At 35.4% G+C, this 23,952-nt stretch overlaps 1 protein-coding gene across 2 annotated transcripts; it reads left to right on the forward strand.

The window, feature by feature from the left end:
• The first annotated feature begins 4,539 nt into the window (after positions 1-4,539).
• Positions 4,540-22,466, forward strand: LOC149083540 (pyrokinin-1 receptor-like). 2 transcript variants are annotated; one of them, XM_089235373.1, is made up of 4 exons: positions 4,540-4,671; positions 5,408-5,451; positions 14,276-15,283; positions 20,869-22,466. In XM_089235373.1, exons 3-4 carry the CDS (start codon positions 14,458-14,460, stop codon positions 21,213-21,215), a joined length of 1,173 nt encoding a protein of 390 aa, XP_089091499.1. In that variant the 5' UTR covers positions 4,540-4,671; positions 5,408-5,451; positions 14,276-14,457; the 3' UTR covers positions 21,216-22,466. The 2 variants fall into 2 exon arrangements, with proteins under 2 accessions (XP_089091499.1, XP_089091498.1); XM_089235372.1 differs by lacking the exon at positions 5,408-5,451.
• Positions 22,467-23,952: the final 1,486 nt, after the last annotated feature.

Raw genomic sequence — 23,952 nt, forward strand, 5'->3', positions numbered from 1 at the left:
TAATATGGCGCAAGGGTGGGCCGGATACCAGAAAAGACGGATAGGCCGAAGTTCTATAAATGCTCTTTCTATCCCCCGCCCATACCATCAAAAACCACCCTTATTCATATTTTGTGACCTCTTGGTACAGGTGAGTACTTTATATACACAAATGTAATGTATTTTTTATGTAATGTAAGAATGATTGTTATGTACTGTACGTTTTCAAAATTTATCACACAAAAAGGAAGTCCAAGAATATAGATGTTCTTATGAAAATTATGTAAATAATTTCATATTTATAATTTATTATGGTATTTTCAACCTGTATTGTCTTATGCAAAAACGAAAACTAACGCATTCCTCTGTAAATATCGCCAAATTGGCAACAAACGTAGTGAAGTTTAGCGACAGCTCCGATGATTTGGCGAAGTCATGCCACCAAGAGACTACTACTTTATCAAACACCAACTCTGGCTATAGTGCAATTTACTGCCATCAATGAGATGGGTTAGAAATGAAGGCTCTGTCTTACACAGAGCATAAGTAATTTTTTTTTAAATATCGTTCATTCATTAAATAGTACAATAATTACACATTTTTCATGGTCTGTGAACACCCCTCAGTAGTCAACCCTCTTATGGGTTATTACTAAATTGACGACCTTGCAATACTTTACGTATGCATTCATAACTATACAAGCAAGACTAATGCCGTTAACATAGTGAATATCAAAAATTAACACTGCAATTTCCAAAAATAAGAAAATTATAATAATTGCAATTTACAACTTTGATCACAATCCACAAATGTCCACAAAGTAAAAATTAGTGCTGTATCTTCCAAGTTTGCGAAAAAAGGAATAAATGAGAATATATGTGACTAACATGAGTATACATGGGAATAAATGTGATTACATATTCAAATAAATGCGGGTCACTATATTTCAACAGACTACTGATATGGTAAATATTATAACACAGATTTTAAAGTTTAAAGCGCGCGCTAGTTCATTGTCCAGGTGACATTAAACACATCCATAGGTTTGGGATGCGTTGTGGGAACTCTGTGGTCATATTCGACGATCTCACGTTAAGTGAGGATGTACCGATGATCTAAGCCTTTCGAAATGCGCGCTTGCGAGTTCTTTGATGAAGTCAAAGATTAATGGTACAAGATTAAAGATATCAGATCTTTTCAGATATTCTTTTTCTGTCACGTAACATGGCGCTTTGTCGTAGATAATGTTTTGTTGCCTTTGTAGACTTTTCATGTTTCATCTACTGGACACACTGGGGCAGCAGCGTACGTCAAAATGGGCCTGATGATAGTCTTAAACAAGATGACCTTGTTCTGTAGTGAAAGTCTTGCTTGAGGAAACGTGAAAGCAATCCTACAGTTTGTGATGCCTTATTTCTTACATAGGTTATTTGTGGAGAGAAGGAGAGAGACTTATCTAAATGTGCACTCAAGATATTTAACAGTGTCGTTTCTCCTTAACACAGAGTTTCCAATGTACACTGAAGAGCCAAAAACACTGGTACACCTGCCTAATATCGTGTAGGGCCCCCGCGAGCCCGCAGAAGTGCCACAGCACGACGTGGCATGGACTCGACTAATGTCTGAAGTAGTGCTGGAGGTAATTGACACCATGAATCCTGCAGGGGTGTCCATAAATCCGTAGGAGTAAGAGGGGGTGGAGATCTCTTCTGAACAGCACGTTGCAAGGCATCCCAGATATGTTCAATAATGTTCATGTCTGGGGATTTAGGTGGCCAGCGGAAGTGTCTAAAGTCAGAAGAGTGTTCCTGGAGCCACTTTGTAGCAATTCTGGACGTGTGGGGTGTCGCATTGTCCTGCCGAAATTGTCCAAGTCCGTCGGAATGCACAATGGACATGAATGGGTGCAGGTGATCAGACAGGATGCTTACGTACCTGTCACCTGTCAGTCGTATCAGGGGTCCCATATCACGCCAACTGCACACTCCCCATACCATCACAGAGCCTTCACCAGCTTGAACAGTCCTCTGTTGACATGTAGTGTCCATGGATTCATGAGGTTGTCTCCATACCCGTACACGTCCATCAGCTCGAAGCAATTGGAACCGAGACTCGTCAGACCAGGCAACGCGTTTCCAGTCCTCAACAGTCCAATGTCGGTGTTGTCGGGCCCAAGCGAGGCGTAAAGCTTTGTGTCGTGCAGTCATCAAGGGTACACGAGTGGGCCTTCGGCTCCGAAAGCCCGTATCGATGATGTTTCGTTAAATGGTTCGCACGCTGACACTTGTTGATGGCCCAGCATTGAAATCTGCAGCAATTTGCGGAAGAGTTGCACGTCTGTCACGTTTAATGATTCTCGTCAGTCATTCCGTTCTTGCATGATCTTTTTCCGGCCGCAGCGATGTCGTAGATTCAATTTTTTACCGGATTCCCGATATTCACGGTACACTCGTGAAATGGTCGTACGTGAAAATCCAAATTTCATCGCTACCTCGGAGATGCTATGTCCCATCTCTGGTGCGCCGACTATAACACCACGTTCAAACTCAATTAAATCTCGATAACCTGCCATTGTAGCATCAGTAACCGATCTAAAAACTATGCCAGACACTTGTTGTGTTACATAGGCGTTGCCGACCGCAGCGCCGCACTCTGATTGATTCCATATGTCTTTATTTGCATACGCATGCATGGACCAGTTTTTTTTGGCTCTTCAGTTTATATTGAGCTCCTTGGAAATTTATATCCTCTAGTGAACTAAAGTATTTACATTTTTGATGAATGTCACTGAATTCCTTGGTTTCTCATTTCTAATAAGCAGAGTAGATGTCAGCACTTTCTCGACTTTCGCGAAACTGGTCGTTCCCAAATTCCAAAACTGTCCAACAGTAAAGGATAAATTACCTCCACGACGGCATGACAAGGTTGCGAGCATTCAGTGAAGCAAATGTCTAGTTTCCACTGATGATGCCGATCCCAGATATAGACAAAACGTTTAAATAAGATAATGAGATAACTGAGAGGATATTATGTCCGCCATGTTAAGTGGTTTACTACAGTGATTACTGCTACAGTGATTTTTCCAGTTGCAAATTTTATAAATTGAAAAAAAAATACAGTTAAAATGAAAAAAAAAAATGTTTAATGTTGCAAAAAGACGAAATAAAATCATCTAAAATGATTCGAATGTACGTATTCAGTCGTACACTACGGTACCGACGATGGCCCGGGTTCGAACCTCACCGTCGTCACAGTGGTGGTCGGCTAAAGATGGTTTTCCGTGGTTTCCAACTTTAAGGCACAAATGATAGCCGACGTCTCCGTGAAAAATTATCACCACAAAAAAAGCAACAGGTCTACAACGCACAATTATTCGATCAGTTACACTTCACCGATAGTGCAAAAAGATAGTGCAAAAAATAGGTGGCAGCACTACAGCAAGCATTACATGGAAACAAGCTTCCCGTTAGGTGAACAACATGTACCAATTCGTTAGAAGCTCTGCAGAGGAATATGGACGAGGTGCATGTGTGGTTTTAAACAGTTCCAAAATATAAGCTCTATAAATATACATAGAAGATAGCGATCACATTGACTTATCTATATATATAAAATTGCTTTCTGTGTGTGTATATGTTCTCTATACAAATGTACAACTTAGAGCGATCGTCGCCGAATTTTGTATATATATATATATATATATATATATATATATACCAAACAGGGCTCAGATTGAACGATAGGCTACTTTAAAAGTTTTTCGGAAAATGACCGAAATGGGCAAAAAACTGTCGGGCAACAATGATTCCTGGGCCTCAACAATCACTTTCGGAATGTTTACTTTGGTTGCCGTGGTTCCCTAACAATGCGTTTCAGGCATGTATATGTCGTTACGATGGTTTGCGACTTCTTTAATGGTGCCAGAGAGTATTATAGTTTATTCCATCATAAATGGTTTGCCAATCCTCCGAGCAATTGAAGAGAACCCGGGCAACGCCGGGTATTATAGCTAGTTATTTATGACGTTGAAAGCCTTCTGCGTAGAGTTCAATACCCGCAACTCTTTTGTTGAATACAACTCCACAAAGGCAATATTATCTTTATACTAACACAATATTTTCCCCGAAGAGAAGTAATAGAATTTTCTCATAACAATTTTACCTTTGTACTATAAGAGTAAGGTAGAGATATTTATTTTACGACATAATATTACCACCATAATGGGAAAGAACCCCCCAGTTTTTGTCATTGCAAACCCTGTGTGTTAACAAAATCAAGTAAAAAAAGTTAGAAAGATATTTTCTCTAATCAAAACACCACCGGAATGTTATTTTATGAGTATGGGGTACAAACGCAAATAAATTGACGTTGTTTTTTCTATAATTATGAGAACGATCCAGAAATAAAGGCGTCCTGTCTTCCAATAACTGTGGATGTGTTTGAAATCGATTCTGAAGTTTAGTTTGTGGTTCCACCAGATGGCAGGAATGTCGCTGGATATGCTTCTCTGGTAACAACATATTTTGGTCTTTTCCTTCAAGACACTTTCTTAGACAACAGTGAAACATCGCCCCCGGACATATTCATTCGTTTAAACTTCGCTTTACAAAGTTTTCTCGCCACAATTTTCGTATCCCAATCAGGGAATCCTGTCGATGGAATAAAATTCGGAATTCGAGGAAACGCAGAGAAGTAAATATACATGTTTTTTTTCTATACGATTATTTCCACTTGTTGATTTTCGATTATTTTTGAGAAAACTTATATTTCAAAGAAGAATCAACGCTTCAGATTTTGAATTTAATGTGAAATATTTATTGAGAAGACATATATCTGCAAATTTTGAAATATGCATTTCATTCATAGCTGTTTCTTCAATCCACTGGAAAAACACAGAGAAGTAAATATAAGTTTTGTTTCTTTTAGATAAGTTCCACTTGTTTGATTCTTCCATTATTTTTCAGAAAAAACATATAGTAACGAAGTAAAAAATGTGAGATTCTGAATCTAATGTACGTTATGATTTGGAAGATTGGTATAGTTATAAATTTTGAGATATGTATTCAATTTACAGTTATCATTCCAATTTATATAAGAAGATAAATTTCCAATATTCATAATAATTTTTTGAAAGGAATTTTAGAATTCATGAAAATGTTAAAAAAACCATAAATGGATGTTAAAAAAATCATTATTGATGTCAAAGGGTCCATCAATATGGTAAAATTACCTGACTTCCCAGAAGAATATGTTTACACAGTATGTTTTTCTTCTAATGTCTATTACATTCTTCTGACGAGAATGTACAACAGATTTCCTGAAGCTTTGTCCGATAATTTGAAATTAACAGTTTGTAGTTACTATTATCTGTGATTAATTCTTCAAGTCGTGAGGGGTCGTCAAAAATTGTATAATTATTTATTTATAGAATATTGTTGGCTTAGACGTTCCTGATATCCGGTCAAGATATTGGTATGTGTAATTTAATCCCAAATATCTCTATAAATTGTTAATATTACAAAATAAATATTTTATTTGTTATTTCTTGACTCGCACAACAGCCTTATTTTATAGTTTGGTAACTTCTGAAACTGTCAGAAAGCTGACATCTCATTCAAGAGACCTGAATCCTAATATGAATACTCGTATAGACGAGCACCTTCGAACTATTAGGTTGACTTAACATCCGTTAGGCTGCTGTGAAGAAACAATTATCATGGGTATCAAAAAGAATTACTTAAAATTATATAAATGATTTTATTGAAATTTGATTAAAATGAAACGAACGAAACGAAGTGTACATGAATAAAATGTATCACACATTACTATTGTTCCAAGTATTCATTCATATACTTTGAAATAATTAATTGAATCAAATCCCAATAATAAAATTGTATGGGGAATGTACAACTCACTGATACCAATACGTTGCCGAGGGTAAGAGCTCGGGCCAGATTCAATGCCTTAATCAACGGTTCTGGGAAAGATTTAGTCAAGTTTAATCCGTATTAAGTCAGCTTAACCCATACATCGTAAATTCCGAGGTATCTCGTCAAACTCGATCTGCTTTATTGCGGTCACCTTGAAAATATCTCGGTTCTCAACAAGCTTTTATTTTCAACGTGGCAGTTATAATGCGGATGAGGAAAATTTTAAAAACCGCTTAAAGGTTTAAAAAACGGAATTTTCTCTCAGTAATCGAGGAATAGCCCTGCTCGAAAGAAATTATTCAATTCAATTCAATTCAAATTTATTTCAAAATTTGTGTGAATACATGTTATATGATATTATTGGCAACCAAGGAGACAGATGTCCCATACTGGTTGTTACAATGAATAGGTTTAAAAAATATAGTACAGTGATATTATTAAAAAAGATAGTAGTTACAGATAAAAATAGTATAATTAACAAAAAATGAATATGTTAAAAATTGCAATATAAACAATAAAGAATATTCTCATGCAACGGCGGAGGTGCTATAAAAATTACATATGAATAATATCAACATGAGTTCTTAATATAGACTTAATATTTACCCAAAATTAACAAAAGAAAAAAAAATATGAATATCATGTTAACGATATACATAATTAATATGGAGCCAACACATGAATTTGTACAGGATTATGGGAGGTGATTTAAAGATATGATTTAATTAAGCATAATGTTAGAGGATGTAATCAGAAATGGGACTCAATGTTAATGAGTTCGAGTAGGTAAAGTTTGAGGCGTTTTTTAAAGGAAGTGAATGCAGTAGTGTCAGTGATTTCTCTGGGTAGATTATTATAGAATTTTGGAATCAGAAAGCAAAAGTGTTTTTAAGAATATTTTTATGAACTAATGGCAGTGAGTAGATGGCATTTAGACGAGCAGAAGTACGGGATACGTTAAGAGGTAAGGAGTATTGGTGTTTTTTTATTATTAATAAGGATTTATAAAAGTAGAGGTAACGCACTGGGAGAATTCTTAATCGATGAAATTGATCAATTAGAGGGGTCACATAATCATTAGTGATGCATCTGATAGCTTTATTTTGGAGAGAAATAATAGGCTTAATATTAGTTAGATAATCTCCTCCCCAAACTGAGAGACCATACATTAAATATGAATGAAACATTGAATAATAGAATGTTATAAGGAAATGGTTATTAATGTACGGTTTCAGATGATAGAGCTTATATAAAATGAAACGGAGCCGAGTTTGAAGGTATTTAATATGCGATTTCCATTTCAAATTTTGGTCAATATGAACGCCAAGGTATTTAATGGATGTTACTTGTTCAAGACATTGGCACGTGCACGAGGTGAAGTGTGAACATACATGGAAAGTTATATTATGGTTGATTTGAGGAATGGATTGAAGAGAAAAATTTATAAATTTACTTTTTGTTACATTTATTTGTAAATCATTGCATTGAAACCAATTTATAATTTTGATGAGGTCGTTGTTAATAATGTTAGTGAGTGGCAAATATTCCGTGCCTGAATAAAGTATGACTGTGTCATCAGCAAAGGTTATAATTTTACCTACTATGTCGAGGTTACAAAGATCGTCAATAAAGATTATGAATAGCAGCGGGCCCATAACCGATCCTTGAGGGACTCCCTTTTTTATTTGCATGACATTACTCAGAAAGCTATTGTATTTTACCATCTGGGTTCTATTGTCAAGATAAGGGAACAGATGCAGTATGGTCCGCCACGACTTTGGCGACTTTTTTCTCGCTATAAGTCGCCAAGACCGTCATAATGCTTCTCTGGGTTGCCGTATTTTTTAACACTTTTCCGGTTTCGTTGGGTGATACTAGATGGCGCTAGCTTCAACAAACAGGATTTTTCTTTTGTTCACCGCGTTTTTTCAAAAATTCTAAGCAGCCGTTGTTCCATTTCCAGCGCGTCTCTCTCTCTCTCTCTCATTATTATTCCTCCCTTCTGTAGCTCTAGTTATTTGGATTATCTACTGCTCAGGTTGTATCATACCATTTTATTATTTCGTTGTATTTATTAGTTATTCATCCATTGCCATGCCTTCTGTTTTATTGGTTTATTATTTAAAATGAACCTACAGAATTTTTCATGCCCGGACCCGTTTACTTAAAGAAAAGGGTCCGGGTTTTAATTTTAATGCATAAATATTTATTTATTCAACATGCCCGGATCCGTTTATTTAAAAAAAAAGGGTCCGGGTTTTAGTTTTAATGCATAGAATATTTATTTATTTATTCAACATGCCCGGATCCGTTTATTTAAAAAAAAGGGTCCGGGTTTTAGTTTTAATGCATGGAATATTTATGCCCGGAATTCCTTATGCCCCGATCTTTTTATTATTAAAAAAATGGGCCAGGTGTAATTTTTTTTTAACTGATATTTTTTTATATTTTTATGCTTGGTGGTTTCTATTATGTTTTGCACGCTTTTTTTTCGGCGTCCGTAGTGTCTGACGGCCTTGGCGACTCTTCGTCGGGCCATCAGACATGTGTGGCGCCAAATAATCGCCAAGTGGCGGACCATACGACAGCTGTTCCAAGATAAGATTTGATGATACTAAATGCATTTCCTCTAATTCCGTAAGCATATAATTTCGAGAGTAGTATACTATGATTAACACTGTCAAATGCTTTCTTGATGTCTAAAAATACTCCTATTGTTTTTTTTAGAATGATCTATATTCTTATAAACAAATTCAGTGAATGTCAATAGAGCAGTTTCTGTATTACTGACAGGTAAAAAACCATGTTGATTTTTCGAAAAAAAATTAATAGTACATAAAAAACAGTAAATTCTGGATTTAATAACTGTTTCAAAAATTTTAGAGGTTTGAGATAAGATAGAAATAGGTCTATAGTTATGCAAACAATTTGAATCTCCATTTTTGTAAATAGGGATCACAACTGCTGATTTGAGAGACTTAGGATATTCCCCATTTTCAATACAATTATTTATAAGATCTGTAAGAATTTGTAAAGTGCAGGAAGGAAGACTTTTTAAAGCCTTAGCAGTTATGATATCAAAACAAGTTGCCGAATTGCGCAAGGACCTTACAATTTTTGTAATTTCACCAATATCTGTCGGAGCAAGAAAAATAGAGTTTTCATTGGAACATACGAATTGTAGAAAGTTATTTTGTACCATTGTTTGTTGTGTGATATTTATGAAATGAGTGTTAAAGTTATTAGCAAAGAGGCGTAAATTTGTTTCAGTGGGTAGTATGCGATTTTTGAAGTCGGATCCTAGTATTTTATTCGTTAGTTTCCAGCGTTCAGTTGACGTTTGGCAATTTAAAAATTGTACTGTGTAATAGTTTTGCTTAGCTATTTTTATTTTGTCTTTGACAAGCTTTGCAACATTTTTGTAAGCATGCTTGAACATTATATCGTATAGGTATTTTTTAGTTTTTAAATATAATTTTTGTTTAATCTCAATTAAGTGGACTAAGTCTGAATTTATCCAAGGTTTGTAGGATTTCTTGTTAGGAGTTTGATGGTAGTATTTAGAATGATTGTGTAGTAGAGTTTGCAGTTTTAAGATAAATTCATCAAAGATGAGTCCAGGGGTGTGGCTCTTAAAAACAAAATTATAGTTTTCTAAGTAAGATGTTAGTGTTATAAAATCCGTTTTCCTAATGTATTTCTCCATCTTATCATCTGATTTTAAAGCATGATAATTAAAGTTTAATTTGCAAATAATAGGGAAATGATCTGTTATTTCTGTATTGTAAATAGATGATGAAATTTCATTAATTTTATTAGAGTTTTGAATAAAGATATGATCAATGCAGGTTTGCGAGAGAGATCTAGTTGTATTCATGATTAAGGGTGTAAAACCATGACAACTTAACATGTCCTGATAGTCACAATGCATACCTGGGGCATTGTTTAGAATATCAATATTTATGTCGCCTATTATTAGTACATCGTTGCATTTGTTATTCTTTATCATGATTTCAAGCTCTTCAATAAATTGCTTAGCAGGATAAGAATGTGATCTATATAGGCTAATGATAGAGAATTTTAAAGTATCATCAAGAAGTATTATTGCTTCTCCAGATTGCATAGTAAAATTAATCAATTGAGTGAAATGGAAAGATTTTTTAGTATATACAAAAATACCGCCCGATCTATTGTCATTTCTGCAACAAGTGAATAAATTAAATTCTGGCAATGTGTAAAAATTGATCTCGTCCTCAAATACCCATACTTCAGATAAAACAAGTATATCAATAAAATCAAGGGAATCGTTCAATAAAACAAGAAGCTGGTCAAAGTTAGCTCTAATACTTCTAATATTTAAATGCACCACCCTAATACAACGAATTTGATTACAACTGCTGTTATAATCATGTGAGGATAGGTACTTGTTAAAATCCTCCTGGGAAAAATTACCAGCTAAGCTCAGATACGCTCAGTGATGTCGAGTTCCGTCGGCTAAAGCCTGCTTATATTTTCTTAATGACTGCAGATAATCTTCACTTCATAAGCTTGATATTAAAATTTTATCGTTGAAATAATTTCGTAAAAAAAATATATAATAAATTTAATTGAGGAAATTTAGAAGATTTATACATTGGGCCATTTACCTTATTTTGTTATGCTCCTTGCATTATCAAAAAGTTGTTAATTACTTTTTGCATGAAGAAGAATTAAAAGAGGGGCAATCATTTGATCGTTTTTTTTTCGCACCACTGCCATTTCCGCACACGAGGACGAATTAGACCGGAACCTACATTTTATTGCAGATTCTGAACGGCAGCGGTCGACATTTTGCCTTTTCTTTTATACTCATCAGAGGTGAGTAAACTAACCCCCCGATGTGGGACTTGTTAAGGTATCAATCTTTTCCCCCTGATGATGCTATTGCCGTTTCCGTTCTACCCCCGTATCAGGAAATTTTTTTACAGGGACAAATCGAGTACACCTCTAAACTCACGAGACCTCCAAACAGTCTTTGGTGTTTTCGACGATTATCTCATCAACTTAGAGACTACGGAGCTCAAAAGAGGTGATTGGTTCATATTCAACCTAAGGTAAGAGGTAAAAAAGAATGAATTTATCTACAAATTACTGAGTGTTAAACGAACTTCAAGGAACCGAAAATTAAGTTTACAGTATCTGGTCCAAAATAAGATAACATGTTGCAGGAGGTAACCATAAATGTTTGTTCGTTATAAGCCCGATTCGCTGTAGCGAGGTTCGAAGCTCTCCCTAAGCCATACTGTAAATTCATTTCACCGAACCCCCTCTATAGCGAATCTGGACAATAACGATCTTCCCGATAAAACGAACGAATTTTCTGATTCCGTCTCTATACGTTCCTTTTAGATCGGATTTCATTACCAGTTTTTATTAGACCGAATATAATGAACCAGACTTTTTGGTTTCTTGGAGTGTGTTATAACGGGATTTCGCTGCAGTATGTATAAGAAAAAGTAGGAAAATTCGCATCAGACTAAACCCTTTTTTCCCCATACCCGTATCGTATCGATTGATCAAAAATCAATCTCATCCTTGATAAATTTCTGCACGGGGAAGTTCAAATTCGTTATATCGAATGGAAATAGAAGAAATGAACCAGCCGATAAGTTCCTTCTTTTGTATCAATTTTTGACTCTATCAGAAAAATTTAGACTTCTTTAGAACACGAAGGCGAAATTTATTGTACGAATGAAATTCGTAGTTCATTTCTTTCTGTGTTTGGGACAGAGATCCTCTTTCAATACACTGTATATATTTTATTCATTTGCTACCTTATTTCGAGGTTTAAGTTGATAAAAATCTAATCCCACATGAAAATTTAAGTTAAAAATCGCACAGACATTCGATCATTCAATTTTTACAACGTCGTGGGTTCAGATTAAATTGCAGTCGCAGTTATTTACGTTGCCTTTCGCAATCCATATCAAGGGGGATTTGGTATTTAATAATTGATAAGGAGCACTTTCAAATAACTTTTATAAGAAATTTAACTTTCAAAAAAAATTTATAATCATTTGTTTTCAATAAATGATTATAAATTTTGATCCAAATGTCAAATTGAGAAGAATTCAAAATAAATAAATAAATACGTACGTACATACGTTCATAACATACATGCGTATAAAATTTATAATTGTTGGATTATACACAATATCTCCAAAAGTCCATGGGTTTTTTGGAATATAGACATTTTTTTCCCCTCGAATTTCTAGGAAAATAATCTGTGAGTCATTCTGGAAGTTTCGGACATATATAGTGATATTGGTACTCACCATTTCCAGTGACAAATAAGAGGAACCCACAAAAATTAAATAAGAAAAAAAATAGTTTGATCAACCCTTCTCCGTATCAAAAAAAGTTGCAAATGACGCGTAATTTTAACAGAATATTGTACTAAATTTGCGCAATACTTCTGTGCATTTTCGTGAGAGAATAGCTCGTATAGCCACAAAAATATTAATATTTTCTTTAAAAATTCCAATTTTCATTGTATTATTTTTTTGCTTATAACATGCCGAGTTTTCAAGCAATTTTTACGAAATTTACAGAAAATATGGCGCTATACATGAAACATACTGTGTAGAAATACAGAAAGTGACAAATTATTATTCTATGAGATATGAATAGTTTTAGTAAATGAATTAGTAATTGCGCAAGCACAAGAAATAAGTTTTGTTTTTCACAATTTGATTGCCAGATATAATTATATTGCAACGTATATGAAATTTCCAACTAAATGTCGTGAGAATTAAAAAAATATATATGCGATATTGTGCGGGCTGTAATTTCAAAATTGTGTGGCTGAAAGTAACTGAATAATAAGGGATTTTCCACAAATTTCTAAACGATTATTTGCTGCTATTGAATTTTTGACTTCAGTTTGTTTATTTTGAAATCATACACGCGTTTTATGCTAAAACACTTCTCTTATAACATAGCATTGGACACGCGTCTTCGCTCATTCGCATAATGCTGTGAGCTTATACTCGAAATAATCAAATAACAGAAAATAATCAATAACAAATTTGTGGAAAATCTGTTATTGCAGTCCACGCTCGTTTGCACGAAACCTATACGGACTTGATAATTAGTTCGTAAAATCGGAAATGGGAAAGACGATGAAAAAAAAACTAAGAAATTAAGAATGCGTTGATCAATTCACATTTTTCGATGGTTCCCATAAAAATCATTTATTTTTGTTTGCTTCATCGTAACACATTTTGGTAAATATAAGATTCCATTGAATTAATGTAGGATAACATTTAACACGGATCGCTTCTCTGAAATATTTTTCAGGATGATGGAACGCCGCTGGAACCTCAAAGAAAAAAAAACTTTTGCTGATCGATGATTGAAAAACCTCAATGCAATTTCTTTGAATCTCGCACTTTTTGGAAATTTCTCTTTATATAAGAGAATTTGAACATTAATTTACTTCAAAATATATACAAGAGACTGTTAATATGCCTCCCCTTATCGTATACAATTTATTATGCTAACTTTCCGGAGATGTGCCCGGTTTAGTCACAAAAATGATAAAAATGATTTAAAAGACTTTTCACTTTAAAAAAAAAAGTTTAGAAAGCGATGCATAAAGTATATATGGTGCAATATTATACTAACTATACTATACCAAAAAATAATATATAATATAGTATATTGTTTAGTATACTATACTAAACAATATACTAACTATACTATACTGTACAATACTATACTAAAGCTAAATATAATAGTGTGTTTAGCTTTCTGAATATGGATGAATTATTTCTCGGTGGCCGCCATGAGATTTGGTAAAATATGGAGGTCTATGTAAATGACCACCCGCAGGGCTGTCCGGTCGCACTAGGCCATTTTTTTTTCTGGAGACAGGGCAGTTGTATCCAAAATCTTCACAAATTTTTTTGTTAATATAACTTAATTGTGTGTTCCTTTTTTGGGTATGAATTTTTTTCAGTATTATTCTATATTCTTCAAAGACGATTACTCCCACACAAAACATATAATATCGGGGCTAAAGCCCCCCCCCCCCCAACATTTTTGTAGCCACGAAATTCTCAAGACTCCCATGATGTGCTATCATTTTTGAATGGGGTCCAGAGTCTGGTATGGGTGGCACTTGTGTGGTAGTGAAAATACAAATATGCATACTTATAATCGCAAGAAAATGCTCTAATCTTGAAAGATTTCATGCGCAAACCCCAAGACGCGCCCTGATGAAATACGTCAAAAAATAATCATTGTAAGGAAACTTTAAATTGTTCTTTAATTGGTATATATTATGTATTGTAAGAATCGAGTTAATTTACATCTTTTTTATGCAGGTTGGTCATCATCATCTGAATAATGCGTCCTTCCCTGAAATGAGAGATCCGAAAAATCCACACACAAGCGGCAACGCCGAGGACAAGTCAAGTCTGGAAAAGATGACAGGAAACATTTTGCAAATTTCCCGCCATTTATATTAGGGAAAGAAAGCATATCTAAGTCGGAATACAGAAAAACAATGGATGAATCGTATGACATCGATGGCTTGTCGTTCATCGAGAATGTCTCCTTGTACGCCAACGTGTCTCTGGACATACTGGATTTCATGCTCGGTGGACACGGTGACATCGGCGTGCAGCGCAGTGGCCTCGCGACGGTTGTGCTGATGACATTATTGTACGGTGTGCTGCTTGTCACTGGTGTGATCGGAAACATGTGCACGTGCACTGTGATATTCCGGAACCGATACATGCATACGGCCACGAATTATTATCTATTCAGCCTCGCTGTGAGTGACCTGTTGTTATTGATCATGGGCGTTCCTCAAGAGATGTATCAGCTGTGGGTTCCTTCGCCCTACATGTTCGGCGAAGTGTTTTGCGTCCTCCGTGGTTTCACCGCCGAAACCTCGACCAACGCTTCGATACTGACCATAACTGCTTTCACGGTGGAGCGATATGTGGCTATATGTCACCCCCTGAAGGCACACACGATGTCCAAGCTATCAAGGGCCGTCAAGACGATGGTTCTGATCTGGATAATCGCGGCGCTGTGCGCTATACCGTTGGCCATGCAATTCGGTATCATCTACCAAAGGCTACCGTCCGGCGAAGTGCTGCCGGATGCGTCGTTCTGTGCCGTGAAACACATGCATTCCCACGCATTCGCTGTGTCTACGGTTCTGTTCTTCGTGGCCCCGATGGTAGTCATATCCGCCTTATATGTTCGGATCGGATTGAAGCTTCGTAAGGCGACTCATCTGTGTGAATCCCACTCCAAAGTGGATGTCGCTGTCAAGTCCATGAACAGGGATAGCAGTCGGAAAACTATAGTGAAGATGCTGGGTATAGTATGACTTAAACTTTATTTACATCCTAATCTTAACTATCGAATACTGTACGCACACACTTGCACGGGGTGATCCAAAAAGCCACATGAAAAATAAAATTTCAAGAACTTCAAGACGTGGTTTTCACAGAAATGCATAAAAAAAGACGGATTTTTCTCTCTAATAATGACAAATTTTATCACAAGCACATTTACATTTTCTGCCGACGACTGACGTTTCAGTAGTTTTTACAGTGGAAATCTGTTCAAATAGCAACAAGCAGCAATTCCATGACTGCTGCCGCGCTATCTTTTGAAGAAAAACGGAACTATTATGGTTAAAGAAAATTGGGTTAAGTGAAAATGTTCCATGTCTTTCTTGGGCACTTCGTGAAACTTTTCTCTTTTATAATTGGATTATTACATTTTCGCATATTTTGTGATATTCAATCATCTGCTCATAAACCTATAAAATAATATATACCTAGTTTCAAAATATATACATCTATGCCTTGCCTTTGGTGAAACAGAAATCATTGTTTATGGAATAGAATTCATGTTTGAATGACTATTCCTTTGGAAGCTATATGACATGTGTTATCGGTTATTTTTGTCTTTGTAAGAAGTACAGCCTTTTCAGACATAGTCTCACTCGTTAGCCGTGGCAATGACTAAGATTGGCACTGGCCGATAGAGCCTAGACCAGTGATTCCTAACATGGGCGTTAACGACTCCTGGGGGGCGATGGAATGTTTCATGGGTTAGATTGCGTTGGGGGCGGCGATGGGAGAAAAAAATTCTAAAGAAGGGGGCGATGGTACAAAAAAGTTTGGGAAACTGCCCCCTGGGGGGTGATGGCATGTTCCAGGAGGGCGGAAGAAGCTACGGGTATAGCATAGGATTCTATGGGCGAGATTATGTTGGGCGAGATTATGTTGGGCGCTGGGAGAAAAAAAGTTCTGAAAAAGAGGGCGATGGGACAAAAAAGGTTGGGAAACTATGGCCTAGACCATATATGAGAGAGAGTAAAATATAATATTAAAATTTTTTATCAGGGGGTTCGCGCATGCTCCCTACGGGGTTCGCCAGATCATTTTCATTCAGTTCTGTTGCACAAATGACGTGTGTATTTCACCATCGTAAGATGCCGACTCCAGTTCGAAGTTTGGCAATCAGCGCTTCACATCCTACTTGTGATCTTGTGTCTTTAACAAACAATACTGTTGTCCATTCCACTCCTGCAGGTCCTCCGTCTTCACATTCTTCTCGGTCTTCCTTTTTTCTTACATCCTCTCATGTATCCTTCTAGTCTTTCTTGCGGAATGTAAATGTGCGAAGCCAGAAATTTCAGCTACGTCATTCATGTTTCAAGGGATGTTATGGTTATTAAAATGAAATAAATAACTTTTTATATGGACAACCTGTGCCCAAAAAACAAATTAAAAAGTCGTTTGATGCCAACGCGCAGAAATTTCTACGTTTCCAAGTGCAATATTCGCAGAGATATCTGAATTCAAAAACAGAGAAAAGTTGGGAAAGAAGCGTTGTCCGTTAGTTTTTTTGTTGGCTTTTTTCCTCAAATTTCCTCCGATTTTCGAATTCAAAAGCGTATGTATGTATACATTCTTCTCAGTGAATACATAGAAACAAGGAAATTCTTATTAATTAAACTGCTTTTGTTCTTTTCCCTATGCCACTTTTATATTGAAAGCTACATAATATTATTTAATTTACTATTAAAAGGTTGGAATAATACATATTTTATAGATTTTTTTCCTGTTATACCGAAATCAATTTTTGTGAAAAATTTTCACATGATAGTCAAAAATGAGCCACGTTTAAAATCAGTGATCAAAAATGCATCACAAATCTTCTTGGTTTCCAGAACTTGGTATATGTTCATCAGTTTTCAGACAATTTTCCAAAATTTCAATTCTACAGGTCTGAAAGTAATCAGTGTCGTGTCCTGTGCATACACTTCTACTTCCTCACCGCGGCATTTCTTATCAAAGTGTCGAGATTTCCAGTTCTCCTCCTGACTTCTTCATTGGTGATTTCGTCGACCCGCTTTATTTTTAACATTCTTCTGTTTCACCAAACATCAAATGAGTTGATCTTTCTTTTGATTTCTTTGTTCCGTGTTCAGGTTTCGCATGTATACAGTAGGACTGACCACACATAGCATCTAAGGATCGTTGTTGTTTACTTCATGTTTAAGTTCCTCCTAAGAATTCCATAAGAAACATTTCCAAAAGAATTCTTTAGCAAGCTTTGTGTGTGTGTGAATTCTCCTTCTTACTCCCATATTGCTTTTTCCCATCATTTGTTACGTAACTTTGTAGATAATCGAGTCTGTCCACTATTTCAATGTTTTCATTTTCTATATAAAGTTAAATTCTTATTTCTTTGTTTTTTCATTAAAAATCATGATTTTTGTTTCCTTTGCATTTATTTCGATGCCAAAATCTTTTCCTACTCTGTCAATGGATTCTACTGCTCCATTCATTTTTGAGTTTTATGTAGCTAATGTTGTTTGCTGTGCCGTCTGCGTATCTTATGTTATTTATATCTTCCCTTCCTACTTTAATATCTGCAATGTACCAGCAATGTTTTCGAGTGGTTCTTTGGGGGGGGGGGAGGGGTTGGTGCACGTAAATTTTCCAAAAAACTAATTTTCCAACTTTTTTAATTTTTAAATACTATGCAATTTTCTGCATCTGTGTTCAAGTTTTTGTTCCACCTATACTAAAAATATTTTTAATGTATTTTGGTTTAAACTGTACTGGCAGGCATTACACATGCTAATGTTATCAACTAAAATGCTTTTTTTTTTTTCACGAAACTAAGTTTTTTGCTAGATAAGGAATATTTTTACGGACACCTCTCAATCAAATGTCTTGAAACTTTGTATGTGTCTCAACACTATGGTGTTACATGAGGATGTTTTACTAAAATTATTTTAAAAAAAGTTTATGGGTAAATTTTGATTTTTGAAAAAGTTGCGTGTTAAAGTTAAAATTCAAGAAAAAAATATTCAACAATTAAAATCCTAAAAGCTCGTGTCAAAGTAGTATATAACGCCATAGTATATTCGTTCGTGGCGATAACGTTGAGAAACATACAAGGTTTCAAGACATTTGAATGAGTGGTGTCAGAAAAAATTGTTCCTTTTCTAAACAAGAAAGTTTGTGAGATAGATGGCTTTTTCTCAGCCCAAGATATCAAGGAGACATTTATTTACTGGACATTATGCCGACGCGAACTCGGAAAGAAAAGTCATCTTGTCTCCGCCGGGACACGAACCCAGGGCCTTTTGCAAGCATGCTATCATCTACACCACTGGAGACACGACCCTGCCTTCCTTACTTCACGCGCTGTGTCGTGGTTTTCTTTCTGAGTTTGCCTCGGCATAATGTCCAGAAAATAAATGCTTCCTTGATATCTTGGGCTGAGAAAAAGCCAGCTATCTCTCTCTCTAAAGCGTCCCACTTGTGGGCCATTTCTTGAAGTTAAGAGAGGCTACTAATGTCTCTACTTCAGCGCCTCACGCCACAGTGCGTGAAATAAGGAAGGCATGGTCGCGTGTCCAGTGGTGTAGATGGTAGCATGCTTGTCCGGTATGCAAGAGGGCCTGGGTTCGAGAGTCCCGGGGAGACAAGATGACTTTTCTTTCCAAGTTCGCCTCGGCATAATGTCCAGAAAATAAATGTTTCCTTAAGAAATTTAGTGTTTTGAGAAAAAAACATTTTAGTGACAACATTAGCATGTGTATAATGAATGCCACCAGTTTATATTAAAATAGTTTAAAAATATTTTTAGTACAGGTAGAACAAAAACTTTAACACAGTTAGACACATAAAATTTTATAGTATTTAACCGGTTCAGCGTTTCTGACGTAATATTACGTCGGGAGCTGAAGGGAAGAAATAGACACACCATATTCTTTCGCTGCTGTTGCTACGCCGCGTGTGTGTGCACCTAACAAAGCAGCCCTTAAACTTCCCGTGTGAAAGATTGAAAACACGCTCTTTTTTTTCCCCCTCACAATTATCGTCTTTGTCTGATTGGATGTACTCTAAAATAAATTCGTAGAAAAAAGACGCGAACAATATAAAGTCCTATTTAAAATCAAATATAATTCGATATTTTCTTAAATAAGAATATGTGAGATGATAATTGCTACTCATTTTTGACGAGTTGTTACGGTTCCTTGACTTACCTACTCTCATTCAAAGCCTGTTTACATATGGTAAGTGATTTAGTTGGTAACTAAATTTTAACTTACCGATTGCTCTGAAAAGTGTCCACACGTGAGTGATTTAGTAGATGCTCATTGGATAATGTTTAAGGAGGCGAGCGCAATTAGCGCATGCGCGCTACGTTCGACTCGAATCAGCGGAGGGAGAGAGACGCAACCCCAGAGGAGATTATACTATTTCTCAATGGACTCAAAAATCCGCAGACTTAAAAAAAATGTAAATAGACATCTCTCTCTCTTTTTTACCGCGCATTAATGTGATCGTATTTTCCTTTTTTTGGTTACTTTCTGCTCAGAGAAATTTGAAATGCATTTTGATTAAAAAATTGAGAGGATAAGTGACATAAGACGGGTTAAAAATTGGAAAATGTGTTTTTTTGGGAAAATTTGAGTGCACCCAACCCCCTTAAAGATCTCACTATAAATATTAAAAATAGTTGGTGATAGAATGCATCCTTGTCTTATTCCTTTCTCAATGCATAACCAGTCGGTGATTTCTTGGTCTATCTTGAAGGCTGCTTCTTGTTGGTAGTAAATATTTTTTTATCATTCTTTGGCTGTGTTTATTATACTCAGAATTTTGAGAAGTGTGTAATATTGCACTCTATCAAAGGCCTTTTCAAAATCAATAAAAGCGAACATAAAAAGTTCTGTTTCCTTTCTAAGCTTTCTGTCCTAGGTGCCTTATTTAGAAATTTTCCTCGTTTGTCCCAGTCCCTTTACGGAAGTTCTCTGCCCTAGTTTTCTTCTATTCTTATGTATTTAGTGCTTAAAAATTGTAGTTGATTATTTCCAATATTTCACAATACATGTGATATGTAATGTAAGCAATATCAAAGATTCGTTTCGAGTTTTATGGAAGGGATGCCGTGGTGCACGGATATTCAGTATAGGTAGTACGGGAATTCAAAAAGTTTGGGAAACGATTGCATAGGTAACATGAAAATATTTGTTGATCGCGATAGGCGTAAGTTAAGCTTGACATAATTAAAAAATATTGCATTTTCGAGAGGCCTGAAAGGAAGTTAGTTCCAGGCTCAGAGACGCCTTCCTGTCAAATGAATTTTGGCGTGAGCTTAATCAGGGAATGTATCATTGCAGCCAAGCGATAAGGAGCCGTATGAAAATTAACACCAAATGGCTAATATAAAATCCATCAATATTTATAAAACCATTAAAAATTAAATTGCTCAAAATTATTTGTCTTCAGAATGAGTTCATATATATATGACCTTCACCTTTTAGTAAATATGATGCTTCGTTTTAAATTAACTATTCTGATAATGAATAAATGGATATTCAGTATATTTTGTTATTTGTTTTTGATTCCAAAATGTCTTCTAGTTGCAGTGGTCACCTCGTTCTTCCTTTGTTGGAGCCCATTCCACGCTCAGAGACTGATGGCGATATACATGACGGATCCGACACCGATTGTGACGATGCTATACGTGACACTCAACAATATCTCCGGATTCTCCTACTACATGAGCGCGACCATCAACCCTATCCTCTACCAGGTAATGTCTCATAAGTTCCAGCAAGCCTTTAAAGACACTTTCGGAACGTTCAGCAAATGCCTAAAAGGTGAGCAAGTCGTCGATGACGAGAGAACAGCCATTGAACACCTTAGGACTACGAGCAGTAGATTTAACCGCAGCGTGATTGGCAACAACCAGACAACCAACCTGTGATTCTGAGCTCTAGAAACTACTATCTTCAGTGTCTAAGTGTTATGATTTATTTCAATGTTACGAATCAAATTGCAAATTGGTTTTCGTTTTTGCAATGTATATGTAAATATTTTCTGAAGTTCTATCGATTTTTTTCCATTACTGCAAGTCCAGGAACAATGTTTTAACGTCTTATGATACGCCGTCAGTGCATCCGCCATTGCTCTCTGATCATTACTCTGCTCTAGAGGGTATGCCGCAAGCATGCTAGAGGCTTAGGCTGACTATATTTTCTTGATAAAAATAAGATAAGTTATTATCATTATTGTCAATGTTATTTGTTGTTGTTATTCAAATGTTGCTAAAAGTGATGCGAAAGTAAAGGTGCTAATCATTTCTAAAATCATTGAAAAATCACTGATGGATGAAAATGAGGCCCCACTGGCGAATCACATTGGATTGAAATAAAAAAACGAAAAAAATAGAACATGACAAATATGTGAAATAAGTATTTATAAGTCATGTCTATATATAGCAGCTGTACAAGATTGGCTCAATGTGACGAGAGAAAAAAGAGTGAAAATTGAGAGAAAAAACTTTGAAAATGATTATACAGTCAAATCCCGTTACAACGAACGCAAGGAGACCAGAGAAAACACTTTGTTATAATGAAATTTCGCTATAAAGTAATTCCATTGTTCCTATGAAAACTTATCTGGGAGTTTAGAAAAAGTGTTCGCTACAACAAATAACGGTAGTCGTTAAAACGGGATTCGACTGTATAAACATAGAAAACATAGAGTTTTTTACCAAATTTTTGGGGGAAGAAAATGGTAACCGCATCATGACTGCCTCTTGATGGGTTGCCATAATTAACGTGGACATGCATGTGGAATTATCACGAAGAAATACGCCAACTTGACGATGATCCCGAATCATGTCTTTTGCCTGCGTTCGCCGGCCACTTAGCGAACTGGCCGGGTCAATATTTAATGCAATTGACCGATTCGCGAAGTGACAAATTTCGGGCTTTGGCAGAGTATATTAGGATGGATCGAAAAGTATAGGAAAAATCTTTTTTTCGAAATTACTTTTGGCTTGGGGTGGAAATGTTGTGTCTTGGGTGTATTAGTTTGCGTAATTTTTTTTATTGAAATCCATTCATATTTTCCGGTGTTCCAAGTGCCCCAAAAATAGTTAAAAATTCACACTTTTATAAAAATGTATTAAAACATTGTAAATTAATGAAAAATGTTTATAAATTTTGCAGAGTATTCAGGTGTATTAAAGCATAAACTTATAAATAATAATAATTCAATAATAATACATAAAGTATAAATTTAAAAATCAAAGCAATAATACATAAAACTTATAAAAATTGAACTTACATAATGGCTTTTTTAATGGTATTAATTTGAAGATTTACATACTGGTATTAAAATGTTTGATTTTGGCTTCTTGATTTTATCCTATTCAATATGAAGCCATGTCTCTTCTCTTTACTCACACTTTCAAACGCCTCAGACACTAGGCGAATGCATCTTTCAACTGCTTGGGTATGGCATGATTATTTTCACCATAACTTTTACTATACTAAATAATTTGATACATTTAATAACAAACAATAAATGATTTTCCATTCTCTGCCTATACTATTTCCCTGTGAAATCGATTATTTAACTCTTTTTTAAATTTATTTTATTCAAAATTGGCATAAAAATCGATTTTTGGCAAATATTTAAGTGTCTCGGGGGAAGAAATTAATTGAAGTTGAAAAAAATGTTGCATTTATGCTAGTATTCTCAAAAGACAACTTTTGAACCCCAAGCCGATTTTTTTTATCAAGATTTCGATTTTTCGATCCACCCTAATATATATGTATACCAATCACTTTTTTTCTATCACCAGATCAAAGTGAATCATTCCATTATAATCGATCGGTCAACGCGTGATCGAGCTCCGGAAACTTTGGCGATGTTCTTTCTTTTCAGTGTTTAAATGTTATGAATTGTTGAATGTTACAAATGGCATTGATGTCCGTTTTTTGCAATGTATACGGAAGAAAATAAATGTTTACGAGACATTTTTCAACTACAGCGCTTCGCGAATAATGTTTCAGTTTTTTATAATTTATCGTCATCATTAATTCGTGTTCATTATTCTGCTCCAAAAGGTATGCATACAAGCATTTCATAGGTCTTGGCAGGCCATATGTTATTGAGAAATATATGTGAAGTTGCCAATCATTCCTAAAAGTGAACAAATTTACCAATCATATCTAAAATCACTAGTTACCGTAAAATTAGGGCCATTGAAAATCACAGAGGATTAATCTTTTTTCCACGGAAAACTATTGAACTTGACAAATACGTGAGATAAATACAGTAGAACCGCATTTAACGGACACCCCTCAGATGCGTTCACACCTCTTTTACGGCCAAATAATAATTTGCTCGTCTTGATAAAAGTATGAATTTTAAACCCCTGATTAACGGTCACCCCCCCCCTTTTTTACGGACGAATTTCTTATAGGTGTCCGCAAAAGAGACATTTTACTGTATTAAAACAGAGAATCATAATTTTTACAATATAATTATCGAGTTGGAGAAAATAATTGATTTCATCAAGCAATGGAACTTCAAGTATATAGGACAGTTATAATATTAGTTTACTTCTTCCATTAACGGGTAGAAAATGAAACAGCCCATTGCAATCGATGGTTTAAGGCCGGTAGCACTAGTTCTGAGGTTTCTTTCTT

This window comes from Pholcus phalangioides, unplaced genomic scaffold (genome assembly GCF_987345545.1).
Source record: "Pholcus phalangioides strain wild (caught in Gottingen) unplaced genomic scaffold, Ppha-v1.0 ptg000008l_1, whole genome shotgun sequence".
Classification (NCBI taxonomy): domain Eukaryota; kingdom Metazoa; phylum Arthropoda; class Arachnida; order Araneae; family Pholcidae; genus Pholcus; species Pholcus phalangioides.

Bases quoted from the DNA above. Each gene is read 5' to 3' on its own strand.
- LOC149083540 (XM_089235373.1), top strand. From the start codon at position 14,458: ATGGATGAATCGTATGACATCGATGGCTTGTCGTTCATCGAGAATGTC. The intron at 15,284-20,868 runs GTATAGTATGAC...AATGTCTTCTAG, and splicing joins AACTATAGTGAAGATGCTGG to TTGCAGTGGTCACCTCGTTC.